The sequence below is a fragment of the Streptopelia decaocto genome, assembly GCF_964273445.1.
Source record: "Streptopelia decaocto genome assembly, chromosome: 8".
NCBI classification, from domain to species: Eukaryota; Metazoa; Chordata; class Aves; order Columbiformes; family Columbidae; genus Streptopelia; species Streptopelia decaocto.
In genome coordinates, this window is record NC_138662.1 from 7,607,562 (window position 1) to 7,620,149 (window position 12,588).

Genomic DNA, 12,588 nt, shown 5'->3' on the forward strand with positions numbered 1-12,588 from the left:
TCTTCCAAGACCAGAATATCAAGCTGAAGGAGGAAAAAAGCCCCCAAAGGCATCTGAATTCAGGAAGCAAATTCTGAAGAAATGGCAGGGAGGACGCGGTGGGTCTATTTCACTCCGCATTAGACATGAGACAGGACAGCCAAGGGATGCAGACACACATCTGGACACGCTGTGTCCCGCACAGTGGGAAGGGGCTGGTCAGAGCCCCGCAGTGATGCTGGCTTTCACTCCTTGCAGGCTCTGGCGAGACACAGAGATGGTGCAGAGCCTCTGCTGCCAGCTGTGGTTCCAGCCAAGAGCCAGGGGCAGCTGCTGCCCCCGTTTCACCATTAGGGCTCAGAGCTGGTTTGTGCAGGTGTCAGGACACAGATTGGAGGGCCTGGTGTGTGCTGAACTTGTGTTCAGCTCACATGTAGCACTGCTTCCCACAGGGCCGGATCAAGGCGGGATCAAGGTCCCAAGTAATGCTGGTTGCCCTTTCCTGTGCTGGGAATCGGGTGGAGATGCTGATTCCGCTGCCTTTTTGGATTGAGCTCAGTTTCCTGTCTGCAGGCCGATAGCGGGGCTGGGACGAATGCGGCCATGGCTGGTGCTCAGGGGGAAGGGCGTGAGGGCCTTGCGGAGGAGCCTTCTCAGAAGGGCTGTTTCCCTGGCTGCAGCTTCTCCCTGTCCGCCCTGCAGGAGGCATTTAGCGTCACTTGCCAGTTTGCCCGAGATGCACTGCGTGCAGTGGGAACCAGGAGGTCGTCTGCAATTTCCTGGTCTCCCAGCAGGTCAGGCGTGGCTGTTTGCAGTGGTGACGAGGCGCAGTCCTGAAAGCCCAGGCCTTGTTTCTGTTACTTTTTGGTGCCTTTGAGAAGTGTTGCCTCCCACAGATGCCATCTCCCTGATGGGAAGGCTTCCATCTGATCCAGCTGTCGCCCTTTTTTTCTCAAGATACGGACCGCAAGGCTGTGCAGAAGGAGGCGTTTCCAGAAGGAAGCAGCCGCTCACTGCCAGTCCCTGGTGGAAAACTGGAGGGGATGCGGGACACCGGCCGGCCAGGTAACTGCTGTCCCGTGATCAGCCGGTGTCACCCATCGGGACTGGGCTGTGGCAGCAGGCTCTTCCCCCAGTGCCTGCTCTTGCACGTCACGTCAGCAGCCAAAGCTGAAAGTGTTTTGAGTTGGGGGCATCTGGGCCCCATTCCAGAGATGGTGGGAAATGGGACCCTCTTACAAATGTAGCTCCCGCTGTAGCTGCAGCCCAGATCTTGCCGTGAGTCCCCAGAGGCACAAGAGCAGCACAGAGCGGGATCCTTCCCGTGAGCTGGGTCCAGAGTGATGCTCTGACTGCCAGACTGGGCTTAGAGGGAACCTGCATCCTCTGTGCCCGAGCTGTGCTGATGCTTGACCTGTCGTCTCTGGATTTTGGCAGTGCCGCCCAAGCCAGGAGAAGTCCACCGCAGCGGAGTATATGAATTTTTTCAAACGGACTCAGGTACTGATCAGTCCCACTGGGGGTCCCTAAAGGAGACATGTCCTGAAACCTGGGAGCACCTGCAGCAGTGCCCATTCCGGAGAAATGGCAGAAGGGGAGAGCGAGGCTCAAGTGTCTGCTGAAGGCCTGACTCCGTCCCCTCGGGTGGGGGTGGCACTCCCTGCTGCAGGGACGGGCTTTGTCCGCGTCCCCTGAAGGAGCGAACGGCGAAGCTGCTGCGCTCCACCCCGTGCTGTCCTTGTGGCCCTCTGAGTTTTGTCGGTGGGACACCCTGTCCCAAAGGGTGGGATGGTGCCTCCAGGCACCAGCACTGGGGGCAACAGAGAACTTGCTGGCTATATCAAAGGTGCTGCAGGCTTACCAGTGGTGCACAGAACAGACTAAAGTCCAGAATTGCTCCCGCAGATGCGACCGACAAGAGACGCGCAGGTGTTTCCGAAGTCCAGGGGAAAGCAGATGTTTCCAATTCTCAAGAGGACGAACTTCCTCTCTGCCCCCAAGATGTGCGAAAGAGCTGTATGATAAACACAGCACTAACCATCACTTTAGTGCCACTTGGAATAGGATTGGCAGTGGTGGCCTTCCTGTTCTGGCGGCGGAGGAAGGCAAAAAAGTGAGTTATTGATTCCCCATCACCCCAACTGCTTCCTTAGGTAGCTGTTTGTAGCCACCAAGCCTTTCTGGTCAGGCTGCTGTGAAGGGGCGAGTTAGTGGTTGGCCAAAGAGTTCTGCTGATGTTCGCGCTGCTGTTGGGTGCCTGAATTGGCCTCTTAATTCCTGGGCCACCTCCTCGGAGCCTGTTCTGGCTGGAGCCAGAGTGAGCTCCGTCTGACCCCGCCTGGCCAAGAGCAGCCCCAGGAGCGACAGGCACAGGCAAAGCCAGGGCAGGACGAGAAGGAGCGGGGATGAGATAGCCCTAGAAGGCGAGATGCGCACTGTCACGGCTCCTGAGGGGGATCCTGCCCGGAGGAATCCCCCTGCTCGGCGGTGCCCTGAGGTGCAGGTGTCCACCTCGGCCAAGGGGAGCCAGCAGCTCAGCCGTGGTGTGAGCCGCGCCAGCTCTGGGCCGTGCTGCGGAGGAGAGTCCCTGTGTCCCGCCTGCAGCTCAGGCCTCAGCAGGCTCCATGGCTCCATCCACAGAGAGCAGGACGGAGCTTTTGGAGCCGATGAGGAATCCGGAGGCCGCTCCCCACGCCTGGACCGCTGGGACACTGGCCCGGACAGCTGGCATTGCGAGGAAGACATCCACGAGAGCTGGATCCCACCCCAGGAGCCGCCACTCCCGCCTCCCAAACCATCACGCCCGCGGAGCCCACGGCCCCCACGGCCCCCCAGCCCGGTGACCCCGATGAGGAGGGACCAGCACGGCGGCTACTGGCCCCAGGCTGAAGAAGACTTTGAGCGCCCGGCCTCCCCACGGCCCCCCCGGCCCCCGCGTCCTCCCAGCCCGGCCGTGGCCACCCCACCGAGGATGACCCGTCAAAGTGGCTTCCGGCCCCCAAGCAGACAGGACTTCCAGCGCCCACCAACACCACGGTCTCCTCAGCCCCCGAGCCGGTCTCCTCAGCCCCCGAGCCGGACTCCGTATCCCCCGAGCCGGTCTCCGCTACCGCCAAGCCGGCCCCCACGTCCTCCGAGCCGGTCCCTGCATCCCCCGAGCCAGTCCCCGCGTCCTCCCAGCCGATCCCAGCTCGCCATGATGCAGCAGGACCCACGAGGTGGCAACCGGCACCCGCCACCCCCTCGTCCCCCACCACCCCAGCCCTTCGGCAGGGGCTGAAGGAGCCCTCCAGGGCAGCGCTTGGGGTGCAATGGCAGAGCCCCCACCAATTGATTTGGGGATCAGCCCTTTCTATCCAAATAAAGAGGGACTGAGCTGTCACACAAGTGTCCGAGTGCTACCAACAGCAAACCCCGCCAGGCACCAGCGCTGGCTGATCTCCAGGCCCAGGCACAGCCCTGGCTGCCCACGGCGTGGGCAGGAGCCAGGCACGGGGCTCCCCCCACCAGCGGCGGGGCCCAGAGGGGCTGGGTGAGCCCCGGCATGGCCAGCAACAGACAGAGACGCCAACCTGAGCGGCGCACGGTGCGGGAGGCGGTGCTGGGCGCCTGGTCTGGGCAGTCACACGGCCTGCGGAAGGTCCGTGGGGTGAGGGAACGTTTGTTGCAGTGGCGTCCTCTGGCCGTGGACGTCCTCCAGTGGGATACCCAGCAAAAGAGGGAAGGCATCAAGAGCACCTCCAGGAACACAAGCCTGATAAGCAGCTGTACTGGAGGCATAGCAAAGGTCCTCCCTGGTTACATTTTATTGTGGTTTGATCACAATACATGACCATCTCTTGCTTACAGAGATTCTTTATACTGTTAGATTTCCCAGGGCACTGTTGTTGACTGAGTCAGTTTTAAATCTTCTTAATGAGGTGAATGTTTTGTAATTTAAGTGAAAACTACTTCTGTACTTGTTTAGAAGAGCTCCCCTCAGTGCTAATGTTACACAGTGTTCTAAATTCATTAGACACTTGGATGCTTCCAAATACCATGTGGATTGGGTCAACTCTCTACAGCTACCCGAAAGGAGGTTGTAGCATGGAAGGTGTTGGTCTCTTCTCCCAAGTAACAAATGACAGGGTGAGAGAAAATGGCCTCAAGTTGCACCAGGGAAGGTTCAGACTGGATGTGAGAAAACATTTCTTCCTGGAAAGGGCTGTTGGGCATTGGAACAGGCTGCCCACGGCAGTGGTGGAGTCACCAGCACTGGGGGGGTTTGAATAGCACACAGATGAGGCTCTTAGGGACATGGTTTAGTGCCGGATTTAGGTTATGGTTGGACTTGATCTTAAAGATCTGCTTCAACCTAAATGATTCTATGAAAACAAAATTAAAAGAAAAATTAATAATCTAAAAATCTAATAAAGGGAGAGTCCACAGGAGTACCTGCAGGGTCTCTGAAAATGGGGGAGGTGCAACCCCCCCTCTAGATCCTGTTCCCCAGCCTCAGGTGGTCCCTCCTCCCATCCGCATCAGTTGAGGTACTCAGAGGGTAAAATTCTTGCCCCAGGGCTACAGACATATCCCTGCTGCCACTCCCGGTACCTGTTACATATTCATTATTTTCTCCCGCCCAGCCTACTCATTAAACATATCACTATGGCTGTGCCTCATGTGATTCGTTGTTGCGCTACAGCCGATACTGAACACGCTCGCTTCCCGCCACGATGTATCGTTTTTCCCGCCAGGAGCACTGTATCCGTGCAGCTCCTTATGCGCCTGCGCTGAGCTCTGCTGCTGGGCAGAGGAGTTCTTGTTACAGAGCAGCAGGGGAGAGTCTGCGGAGGTTTTAGCCAACAGACAGAAAGCAATATCTTGAAACAAAGCCATTACTAATAAAATGAAGTAAGAACAAACCAATCAGCAGTGTGAATCGTGACATCGCTTTTTTTTTTTAAAGATGCTATAATTATTAATTGAAAGAGCATTACCAAAACAGGTGCATTGTCAGTGGCAAGCGTCAACCCCACCAGACACCGACACTGGCTGATCTCCAGGCCCGGGCACAGCCCTGGCTGCCCACGGCGTGGGCAGGAGCCAGGCACGGGGCTCCCCCCACCAGCGGCGGGGCCCAGAGGGGCTGGGTGAGCCCCGGCATGGCCAGCAACAGACAGAGACGCCAACCTGAGCGGCGCATGGTGCGGGAGGCGGTGCTGGGCGCCTGGTCTGGGCAGTCACACGGCCTGCGGAAGGTCCGTGGGGTGAGGGAACGTTTGTTGCAGTGGCGTCCTCTGGCCATGGACGTCCTCCAGTGGGATACCCAGCAAAAGAGGGAAGGCATCAAGAGCACCTCCAGGAACACAAGCCTGACAAGCAGATGCACTGGAGGCACAACAAAGGTCTTCCCTGGTTAATGGGCCCTTGATGGGCCTTAATTCATGGCCATGACCAGCTGGGGGTGCTGCAAAGTATGGACCCCATTGTGGGTGGGCGCTGATGCCCCCTGTTAAGATGCTCCCTGAGCGAGGTTTTTACTGTGCACACAACCTGGGAAGAGGAGGTCAGTGTGCCCAGGACTTCAAACCTCCATCAGAGTGGGTAGGCTGTCCTGGCTGGGAAGGGGCTGCTCCGGCCAGCTGCAGCTGCAGCCGCTGCGGTGGGCTGGGACAGCCTGTGCCTGCAAAGCCTGCAGAGCTGGGCATCAACAGGGCCAGCACAACTAAAAAACATCCCTGGAGAGTGACACAGAAGCCAGGGTGGGCACAAGACTGCTGGCAAGGGCCTCCTGCGCCCTGTCTGCATGGCCAGGGACAAGGCCCCGTGCTGGTGACCTTCATGCACAAATGCTTCTGCACACACGGCCCTTCAAGGGCTCCAGCAGTGGTGATGGGCTGGTGGCTTTTTCCCAAACTTCTGACCACACAGGAGGGTGGATGTTGAAATGCTGATCACCTGTAAAGGGAAAAAAGGTGTATCTTCTCAGGAGGTACAGAAACTTGGAGCATTTGGCCTTTCCCAAACTGGGAGCGGCATTTGCAAGAGCAGCTACAGCCTCCTTCTGAGTGCCAAAAATGTTAAGGGTCAGGTCCGTGTGCCCGTGGCACACCTAAGCAATGCACACTGGGGGATAACAGAGCCCCCGTGCTCCAGCGGTTCTCCATGAGCACCCTCAGAGCCGTCCCCGTGCAGCCTCGGCCCAGCCATGAGGTCACAGTGGGGCTGTGAGGTCACAGAGCCACACGGTGCCGCGGCAGCCATATGAACGGACCGCGCAGCTCCCCACCCTCACTGCAGCAGCAGCAGCGGCAGCAGCGGCAGCGAAAGCAGCAGCGGCAGCAGCGGCAGCGAAAGCAGTGTGGTGCGAGCGCGGGTGCCATGGCCCTCGCCCAGCGCCTTCTCCCCCTCCTCCTCCTCTGGGTGGCCCTGCATGCCAGGACTGCCCAGGCTGCTCCGTGGCGAGCGCGGGGAGCGGGTAAGTGGGTGGCACTGGTGCAGCCTTTCACGGCCAGCAGGCTCCTCTCCCCAAGAAGAGGGCAGGATAGCTTTTCCTCCAGGGCTCTGCGAGGGTTTCCTCTGTGTGTTGATCCTTCTGCTCCTTGAGGAGTGTTGCACGTGGCCTGGGGAGAGTGTTTGCAGAGCTGCCAGGAGCCAGCCAAAGGTCACCGGGCCCCTCTGCAGCTTTAGGAAGCTCGACCTATGTCTGGCTCCCGTGTAGTTACCTGAGCCCCTTCCAGTGCCCGTGGTTCACTAAGGCAGCAAGTGGATGCAACCTTGTCACAGGAAGATATCCATCTGTGCTTGCTTCTAGATGGGGGTGGTGGCCCTGATCAATCCTCTCATCTGGCTGTTGGCTTGGAGCCCTTGGGTCGTCCTGGTCGTAAGTTCTCAGCGTCCCTTTCCTTGAAGGAAGAAACGTTGATAATGTTTCAGTGGGGGGAAGGAGCGTTTCCCTTTTAATCTTGTCTCCGTGGGTAAGGCAAGTCGCTCTTTCTGTGACCAAAGCAGAGACATAGAGGAGAGCAGAGCGGGACCGGGCCGGGCTCAGGGATGTGTCCCGGGGCGCTTTCCCTTGGGAAAGTGTCTTTGCCAGCCCCTCAGAGCCTGAGCTGCTGCTGGTGCCAGCTGCCAAGCCAGCGGCTTGTTGGGGTTGAGGTAGAGCAGCTGTGAGCTCCAGGGAGTCCTTTCTCCCGGCAGCTCCACGCGTGGTTCGTTTGTCCCAGTACGGTGCCGCTGCAGGCACGTGGTAACTCTTTGACGCATGTCCCGAGTGGGAGGGAGGGACGAGTGCCGTGGAGAAATCCCCGCTTTGATGTTGCACTCCCTGCCGCTCCGAGCTGAAGAAGTGACTTGCACTGTGTCACGGAGCTGTTCTGTCCTGCGCTTGTTTGCAGCCGTGCCTGTCGGCCAAGGTGATCCAGGTTCCCGTCCGGGTTCCAGGATGGAGGCTTTGGGAGATGCCGTGGGTACGTCATGGCTTTTTCCTCCCTTTTGAGCTGCCAGCTCCAAGCCCAAGGGTCCTCCAGCTGGACACCTCTCGGGTGTGGGGACGGAGACCTGCACGTGTGTGCCCTCTCCTCACTGCAGCTGCGATTCGGTTCAGCTGATGCAGATCACTGTAGATGACAGAGGCTTCTTTGGGTGTTTGGTTACAGATGTGCCCGTAGGAAGGACTTTTCCAGCTCCTCGCCTGGATGCTGGGCCACAGCCTGGCTGGCGTCGCAGGGGTGAGTAGTCTGTCTCTGCTGACCTCACAAGCTGTCCGTTGTTTTTGCGTAATGTCTTGACATAAAATTGAACCTCATACTTTCTGTTAAGGTCTTCCAAGACCAGAGTATCAAGCTGAAGGAGGAAAAAAGCCCCCAAAGGCATCTGAATTCAGGAAGCAAATTCTGAAGAAATGGCAGGGAGGACGCGGTGGGTCTATTTCACTCCGCATTAGACATGAGACAGGACAGCCAAGGGATGCAGACACACATCTGGACACGCTGTGGCCCGCACAGTGGGAAGGGGCTGGTCAGAGCCCCGCAGTGATGCTGGCTTTCACTCCTTGCAGGCTCTGGCGAGACACAGAGATGGTGCAGAGCCTCTGCTGCCAGCTGTGGTTCCAGCCAAGAGCCAGGGGCAGCTGCTGCCCCCGTTTCACCATTAGGGCTCAGAGCTGGTTTGTGCAGGTGTCAGGACACAGATTGGAGGGCCTGGTGTGTGCTGAACTTGTGTTCAGCTCACATGCAGCACTGCTTGCCCACAGGGTCGGTTCAAGGCGGGACTGAGGTTCCAAGGCTGTTTGGAGTGGTGACGAGGCGCAGTCCTGAAAGCCCAGGCCTTGTTTCTATTCCTTTTTGGTGCCTTTGAGAAGTGTTGCCTCCCACAGATGCCATCTCCCTGATGGGAAGGCTTCCATCTGATCCAGCTGTCCCCCTTTCTTTCTCAAGATACGGACCGCAAGGCTGTGCAGAAGGAGGCGTTTCCAGAAGGAAGCAGCCGCTCACTGCCAGTCCCTGGTGGAAAACTGGAGGGGATGCGGGACACCGGCCGGCCAGGTAACTGCTGTCCCGTGATCAGCCGGTGTCACCCATCGGGACTGGGCTGTGGCAGCAGGCTCTTCCCCCAGTGCCCACTCTTGCACGTCACGTCAGCAGCCAAAGCTGAAAGTGTTTTGAGTTGGGGGCATCTGGGCCCCATTCCAGAGATGGTGGGAAATGGGACTCTCTTACGAATGTAGCTCCCGCTGTAGCTGCAGCCCAGATCTTGCCGTGAGTCCCCAGAGGCACAAGAGCAGCACAGAGCGGGATCCTTCCCGTGAGCTGGGTCCAGAGTGATGCTCTGACTGCCAGGCTGGGCTTAGAGGGAACCTGCATCCTCTGTGCCCGAGCTGTGCTGATGCTTGACCTGTCGTCTCTGGATTTTGGCAGTGCCGCCCAAGCCAGGAGAAGTCCACCGCAGCGGAGTTTATGAATTTTTTCAAACGGACTCAGGTACTGATCAGTCCCACTGGGGGTCCCTAAAGGAGACATGTCCTGAAATCTGGGAGCACCTGCAGCAGTGCCCATTCCGGAGAAAAGGCTGAAGGGGAGAGCGAGGCTCAAGTGTCTGCTGAAGGCCTGACTCCGTCCCCTCGGGTGGGGGTGGCACTCCCTGCTGCAGGGACGGGCTTTGTCCGCGTCCCCTGAAGGAGCGAACGGCGAAGCTGCTGCGCTCCACCCCGTGCTGTCCTTGTGGCCCTCTGAGTTTTGTCGGTGGGACACCCTGTCCCAAAGGGTGGGATGGTGCCTCCAGGCACCAGCACTGGGGGCAACAGAGAACTTGCTGGCTATATCAAAGGTGCTGCAGGCTTACCAGTGGTGCACAGAACAGACTAAAGTCCAGAATTGCTCCCGCAGATGCGACCGACAAGAGACGTGCAGGTGTTTCCGAAGTCCAGGGGAAAGCAGATGTTTCCAATTCTCAAGAGGACGAACTTCCTCTCTGCCCCCAAGATGTGCGAAAGAGCTGTATGATAAACACAGCACTAACCATCACTTTAGTGCCACTTGGAATAGGATTGGCAGTGGTGGCCTTCCTGTTCTGGCGGCGGAGGAAGGCAAAAAAGTGAGTTATTGATTTCCCATCACCCCAACTGCTTCCTTAGGTAGCTGTTTGTAGCCACCAAGCCTTTCTGGTCAGGCTGCTGTGAAGGGGCGAGTTAGTGGTTGGCCAAAGAGTTCTGCTGAGGTTCGCGCTGCTGTTGGGTGCCTGAATTGGCCTCTTAATTCCTGGGCCACCTCCTCGGGAGCCTGTTCTGGCTGGATTCAGAGTGAGCTCCGGCTGACCCCGCCTGGCCAAGAGCAGCCCCAGGAGCAACAGGCACAGGCAAAGCCAGGGCAGGACGAGAAGGAGCAGGGCTGAGATCGCCCTAGAAGGCGAGATGCGCACTGTCACGGCTCCTGAGGGGGATCCTGCCCGGAGGAATCCCCCTGCTCGGCGGTGCCCTGAGGTGCAGGTGTCCACCTCGGCCAAGGGGAGCCAGCAGCTCAGCCGTGGTGTGAGCCGCGCCAGCTCTGGGCCGTGCTGCGGAGGAGAGTCCCTGTATCCCGCCTGCAGCTCGGGCCTCAGCAGGCTCCATGGCTCCATCCACAGAGAGCAGGACGGAGCTTTTGGAGCTCATGAGGAATCTGGAGGCCGCTCCCCACGCCTGGACCGCTGGGACACTGGCCCGGACAGCTGGCATTGCGAGGAAGACATCCACGAGAGCTGGATCCCACCCCAGGAGCCGCCACTCCCGCCTCCCAAACCATCACGCCCGCGGAGCCCACGGCCCCCACGGCCCCCCAGCCCGGTGACCCCGATGAGGAGGGACCAGCACGGCGGCTACTGGCCCCAGGCCGAAGAAGACTTTGAGCGCCCGGCCTCCCCACGGCCCCCCCGGCCCCCGCGTCCTCCCAGCCCGGCCGTGGCCACCCCACCGAGGATGACCCGTCAAAGTGGCTTCCGGCCCCCAAGCAGACAGGACTTCCAGCGCCCACCGACACCACGGTCTCCTCAGCCCCCGAGCCGGTCTCCTCAGCCGCCGAGCCGGCCCCCACGTCCTCCGAGCCGGTCCCCACATCCCCCGAGCCAGTCCCCCCGTTCCCCTGGCCGGTCCCAGCTCGCCATGATGCAGCAGGACCCATGAGGTGGCAACCGGCACCCGCCACCCCCTCGTCCCCCACCACCCCAGCCCTTCGGCAGGGGCTGAAGGAGCCCCCCAGGGCAGCGCTTGGGGTGCAATGGCAGAGCCCCCACCAATTGATTTGGGGATCAGCCCTTTCTATCCAAATAAAGAGGGACTGAGCTGTCACACAAGTGTCCGAGTGCTACCAACAGCAAACCCCGCCAGGCACCAGCGCTGGCTGATCTCCAGGCCCAGGCACAGCCCTGGCTGCCCACGGCGTGGGCAGGAGCCAGGCACGGGGCTCCCCCCACCAGCGGCGGGGCCCAGAGGGGCTGGGTGAGCCCCGGCATGGCCAGCAACAGACAGAGACGCCAACCTGAGCGGCGCACGGTGCGGGAGGCGGTGATGGGCGCCTGGTCTGGGCAGTCACACGGCCTGCGGAGGGTCCGTGGGGTGAGGGAACGTTTGTTGCAGTGGCGTCCTCTGGCCATGGACGTCTTCCAGTGGGATACCCAGCAAAAGAGGGAAGGCATCAAGAGCACCTCCAGGAGCAGAAGCCTGAAAAGTGGATGCACTGGGGGCATAACAAAGGTCATCCCTGGTTAATGGGTCCTTGATGGGCCCTAATTGATGGCCATGACCAGCTAGGGAGGCAGCAAAGTATCTCCACATGTGGGTGCTGAGTCCCCTGTTAAGATGATCCCTGAGCAAGGTTTTTACTGTCTTGGGATTAACCAAGTGGTGATCACCCCCTGCTCTATCAGCAAGTGGACGGACTGGCTGAGCCATTCCTAAGAGTTGTGCTGTGCTGCAAGGCTGTGCCCTCTGGTCGGGGAAGCAAGACACACGTTTACAAACAAGGCCATTCATTAGCACCAATAAGGCAGTTTTGGGGGGTACAACAGTAAGCACGTGGCCTTTTAGACTAAAAGGAGGCCGGGCCTGATGTTCGTTCTGAGGCCTTTGCTTAGATCATGGTTGCTATTGCCAACAGCATGTGAAAGTGTTGAAGGCTTCAACGCGTCTCCCCGAGCAGCGTGGATGATGTTTTTTTCTCCAGTGCTTTGCCAGGATTTCCTCTGTGTGCGAAAGCTCTCCTGGTCAGAAAGCCCCGAGGCGCCGTATGTCGGTCCATCCACTCCTCGAGGGGTGTTGCACACGGCTGGGAAGAGTGTCTGCAGAGCTGCCAGGAGCCAGCCAGGAGGTCACCAGGCATGTCTGCTGTTCATAACACTGGTGCTCTAAATCACCAGGGCAAAGGAGAGCACACAAGGAAATTATCCCCTGCTCGCCTTGCTCTTAGGTGCCATCCTGGGCTTCTCCCAGAGGCCAGGCACCCTAGGCTAGACCAGCCTTTGGTTAGATGCAATCCACCTGTTGAGACAACAGCAGGACTGGGGGCTTTTTCCCCTTGGGTGTCACAGACTCCTTGACGTCTGTCTAACTTTCAGTGTCTGACTTTAGACGTTTGAGCTACACCAGCTGGGGTGCTGCACAAACATTGGGAGGTTTTTCCTGTAAGGCTGTGGTCTCCTCCTAACACAGACACATAAAACAATCATAAGCTTTGCACCCTTGGAGGGTGCAGTGAGGACAAAGGAGGGCTCAAAGAACTGTGCTGAATATAGCTATTAGCCTTGTAGGTGTCTGTGCTGGTTTGACTGAAAATGACTTAATTTTCTTCATGCAGTTAGAAACCCTTCTTTCTCATAGATGGCATGGTCCTTATTTGGACTTAGTTTGAGAAGAAGATGATAACACCCTCTCACAGAGTTAATGTTTTCAATTGCTCTGGTCTGAGAGGCAAGGACACTCTGAGGGCTCTGCCCACAGGTGTGAGGCATCGAGGAAGGGGGGAATGGATGGGGCAGAGCTTGGCTGACACCCAGACTGATCAGTGAGAGTATTGCATCCCATTAGCGTCATGCTTCATATATAAGGAAAGTCGGGACCTTCCAGGTGGTTTGCATGGTCTCTGTCGCTCTCTCAGG

At 58.6% G+C, this 12,588-nt stretch overlaps 2 protein-coding genes across 2 annotated transcripts; both read left to right on the forward strand.

The window, feature by feature from the left end:
* Positions 1-5: 5 nt before the first annotated feature.
* On the forward strand, positions 6-3,545 carry LOC309443201 (uncharacterized protein). Its single transcript, XM_082059941.1, has 5 exons — positions 6-98; positions 937-1,044; positions 1,417-1,479; positions 1,885-2,092; positions 2,620-3,545. Exons 2-5 carry the CDS (start codon positions 1,023-1,025, stop codon positions 3,257-3,259), a joined length of 933 nt encoding a protein of 310 aa, XP_081916067.1. The 5' UTR covers positions 6-98; positions 937-1,022; the 3' UTR covers positions 3,260-3,545.
* Positions 3,546-7,356: 3,811 nt separating this feature from the next.
* LOC309443285 (uncharacterized protein) lies at positions 7,357-9,076 on the forward strand. The gene is made up of 5 exons (XM_082060059.1): positions 7,357-7,430; positions 7,620-7,691; positions 7,783-7,881; positions 8,400-8,507; positions 8,880-9,076. Exons 1-5 carry the CDS (start codon positions 7,406-7,408, stop codon positions 9,032-9,034), a joined length of 459 nt encoding a protein of 152 aa, XP_081916185.1. The 5' UTR covers positions 7,357-7,405; the 3' UTR covers positions 9,035-9,076.
* Positions 9,077-12,588: the final 3,512 nt, after the last annotated feature.

Coding starts and splice junctions, on each gene's coding strand:
- LOC309443201 (XM_082059941.1), top strand. CDS start 1,023: ATGCGGGACACCGGCCGGCCAG. Junction 1,045..1,416: donor GCGGGACACCGGCCGGCCAG/GTAACTGCTGTC, acceptor GGATTTTGGCAG/TGCCGCCCAAGCCAGGAGAA. Junction 1,480..1,884: donor ATTTTTTCAAACGGACTCAG/GTACTGATCAGT, acceptor TTGCTCCCGCAG/ATGCGACCGACAAGAGACGC.
- LOC309443285 (XM_082060059.1), top strand. CDS start 7,406: ATGGAGGCTTTGGGAGATGCCGTGG. Junction 7,692..7,782: donor GCCTGGCTGGCGTCGCAGGG/GTGAGTAGTCTG, acceptor CTTTCTGTTAAG/GTCTTCCAAGACCAGAGTAT. Junction 7,882..8,399: donor GAAATGGCAGGGAGGACGCG/GTGGGTCTATTT, acceptor TTCTTTCTCAAG/ATACGGACCGCAAGGCTGTG.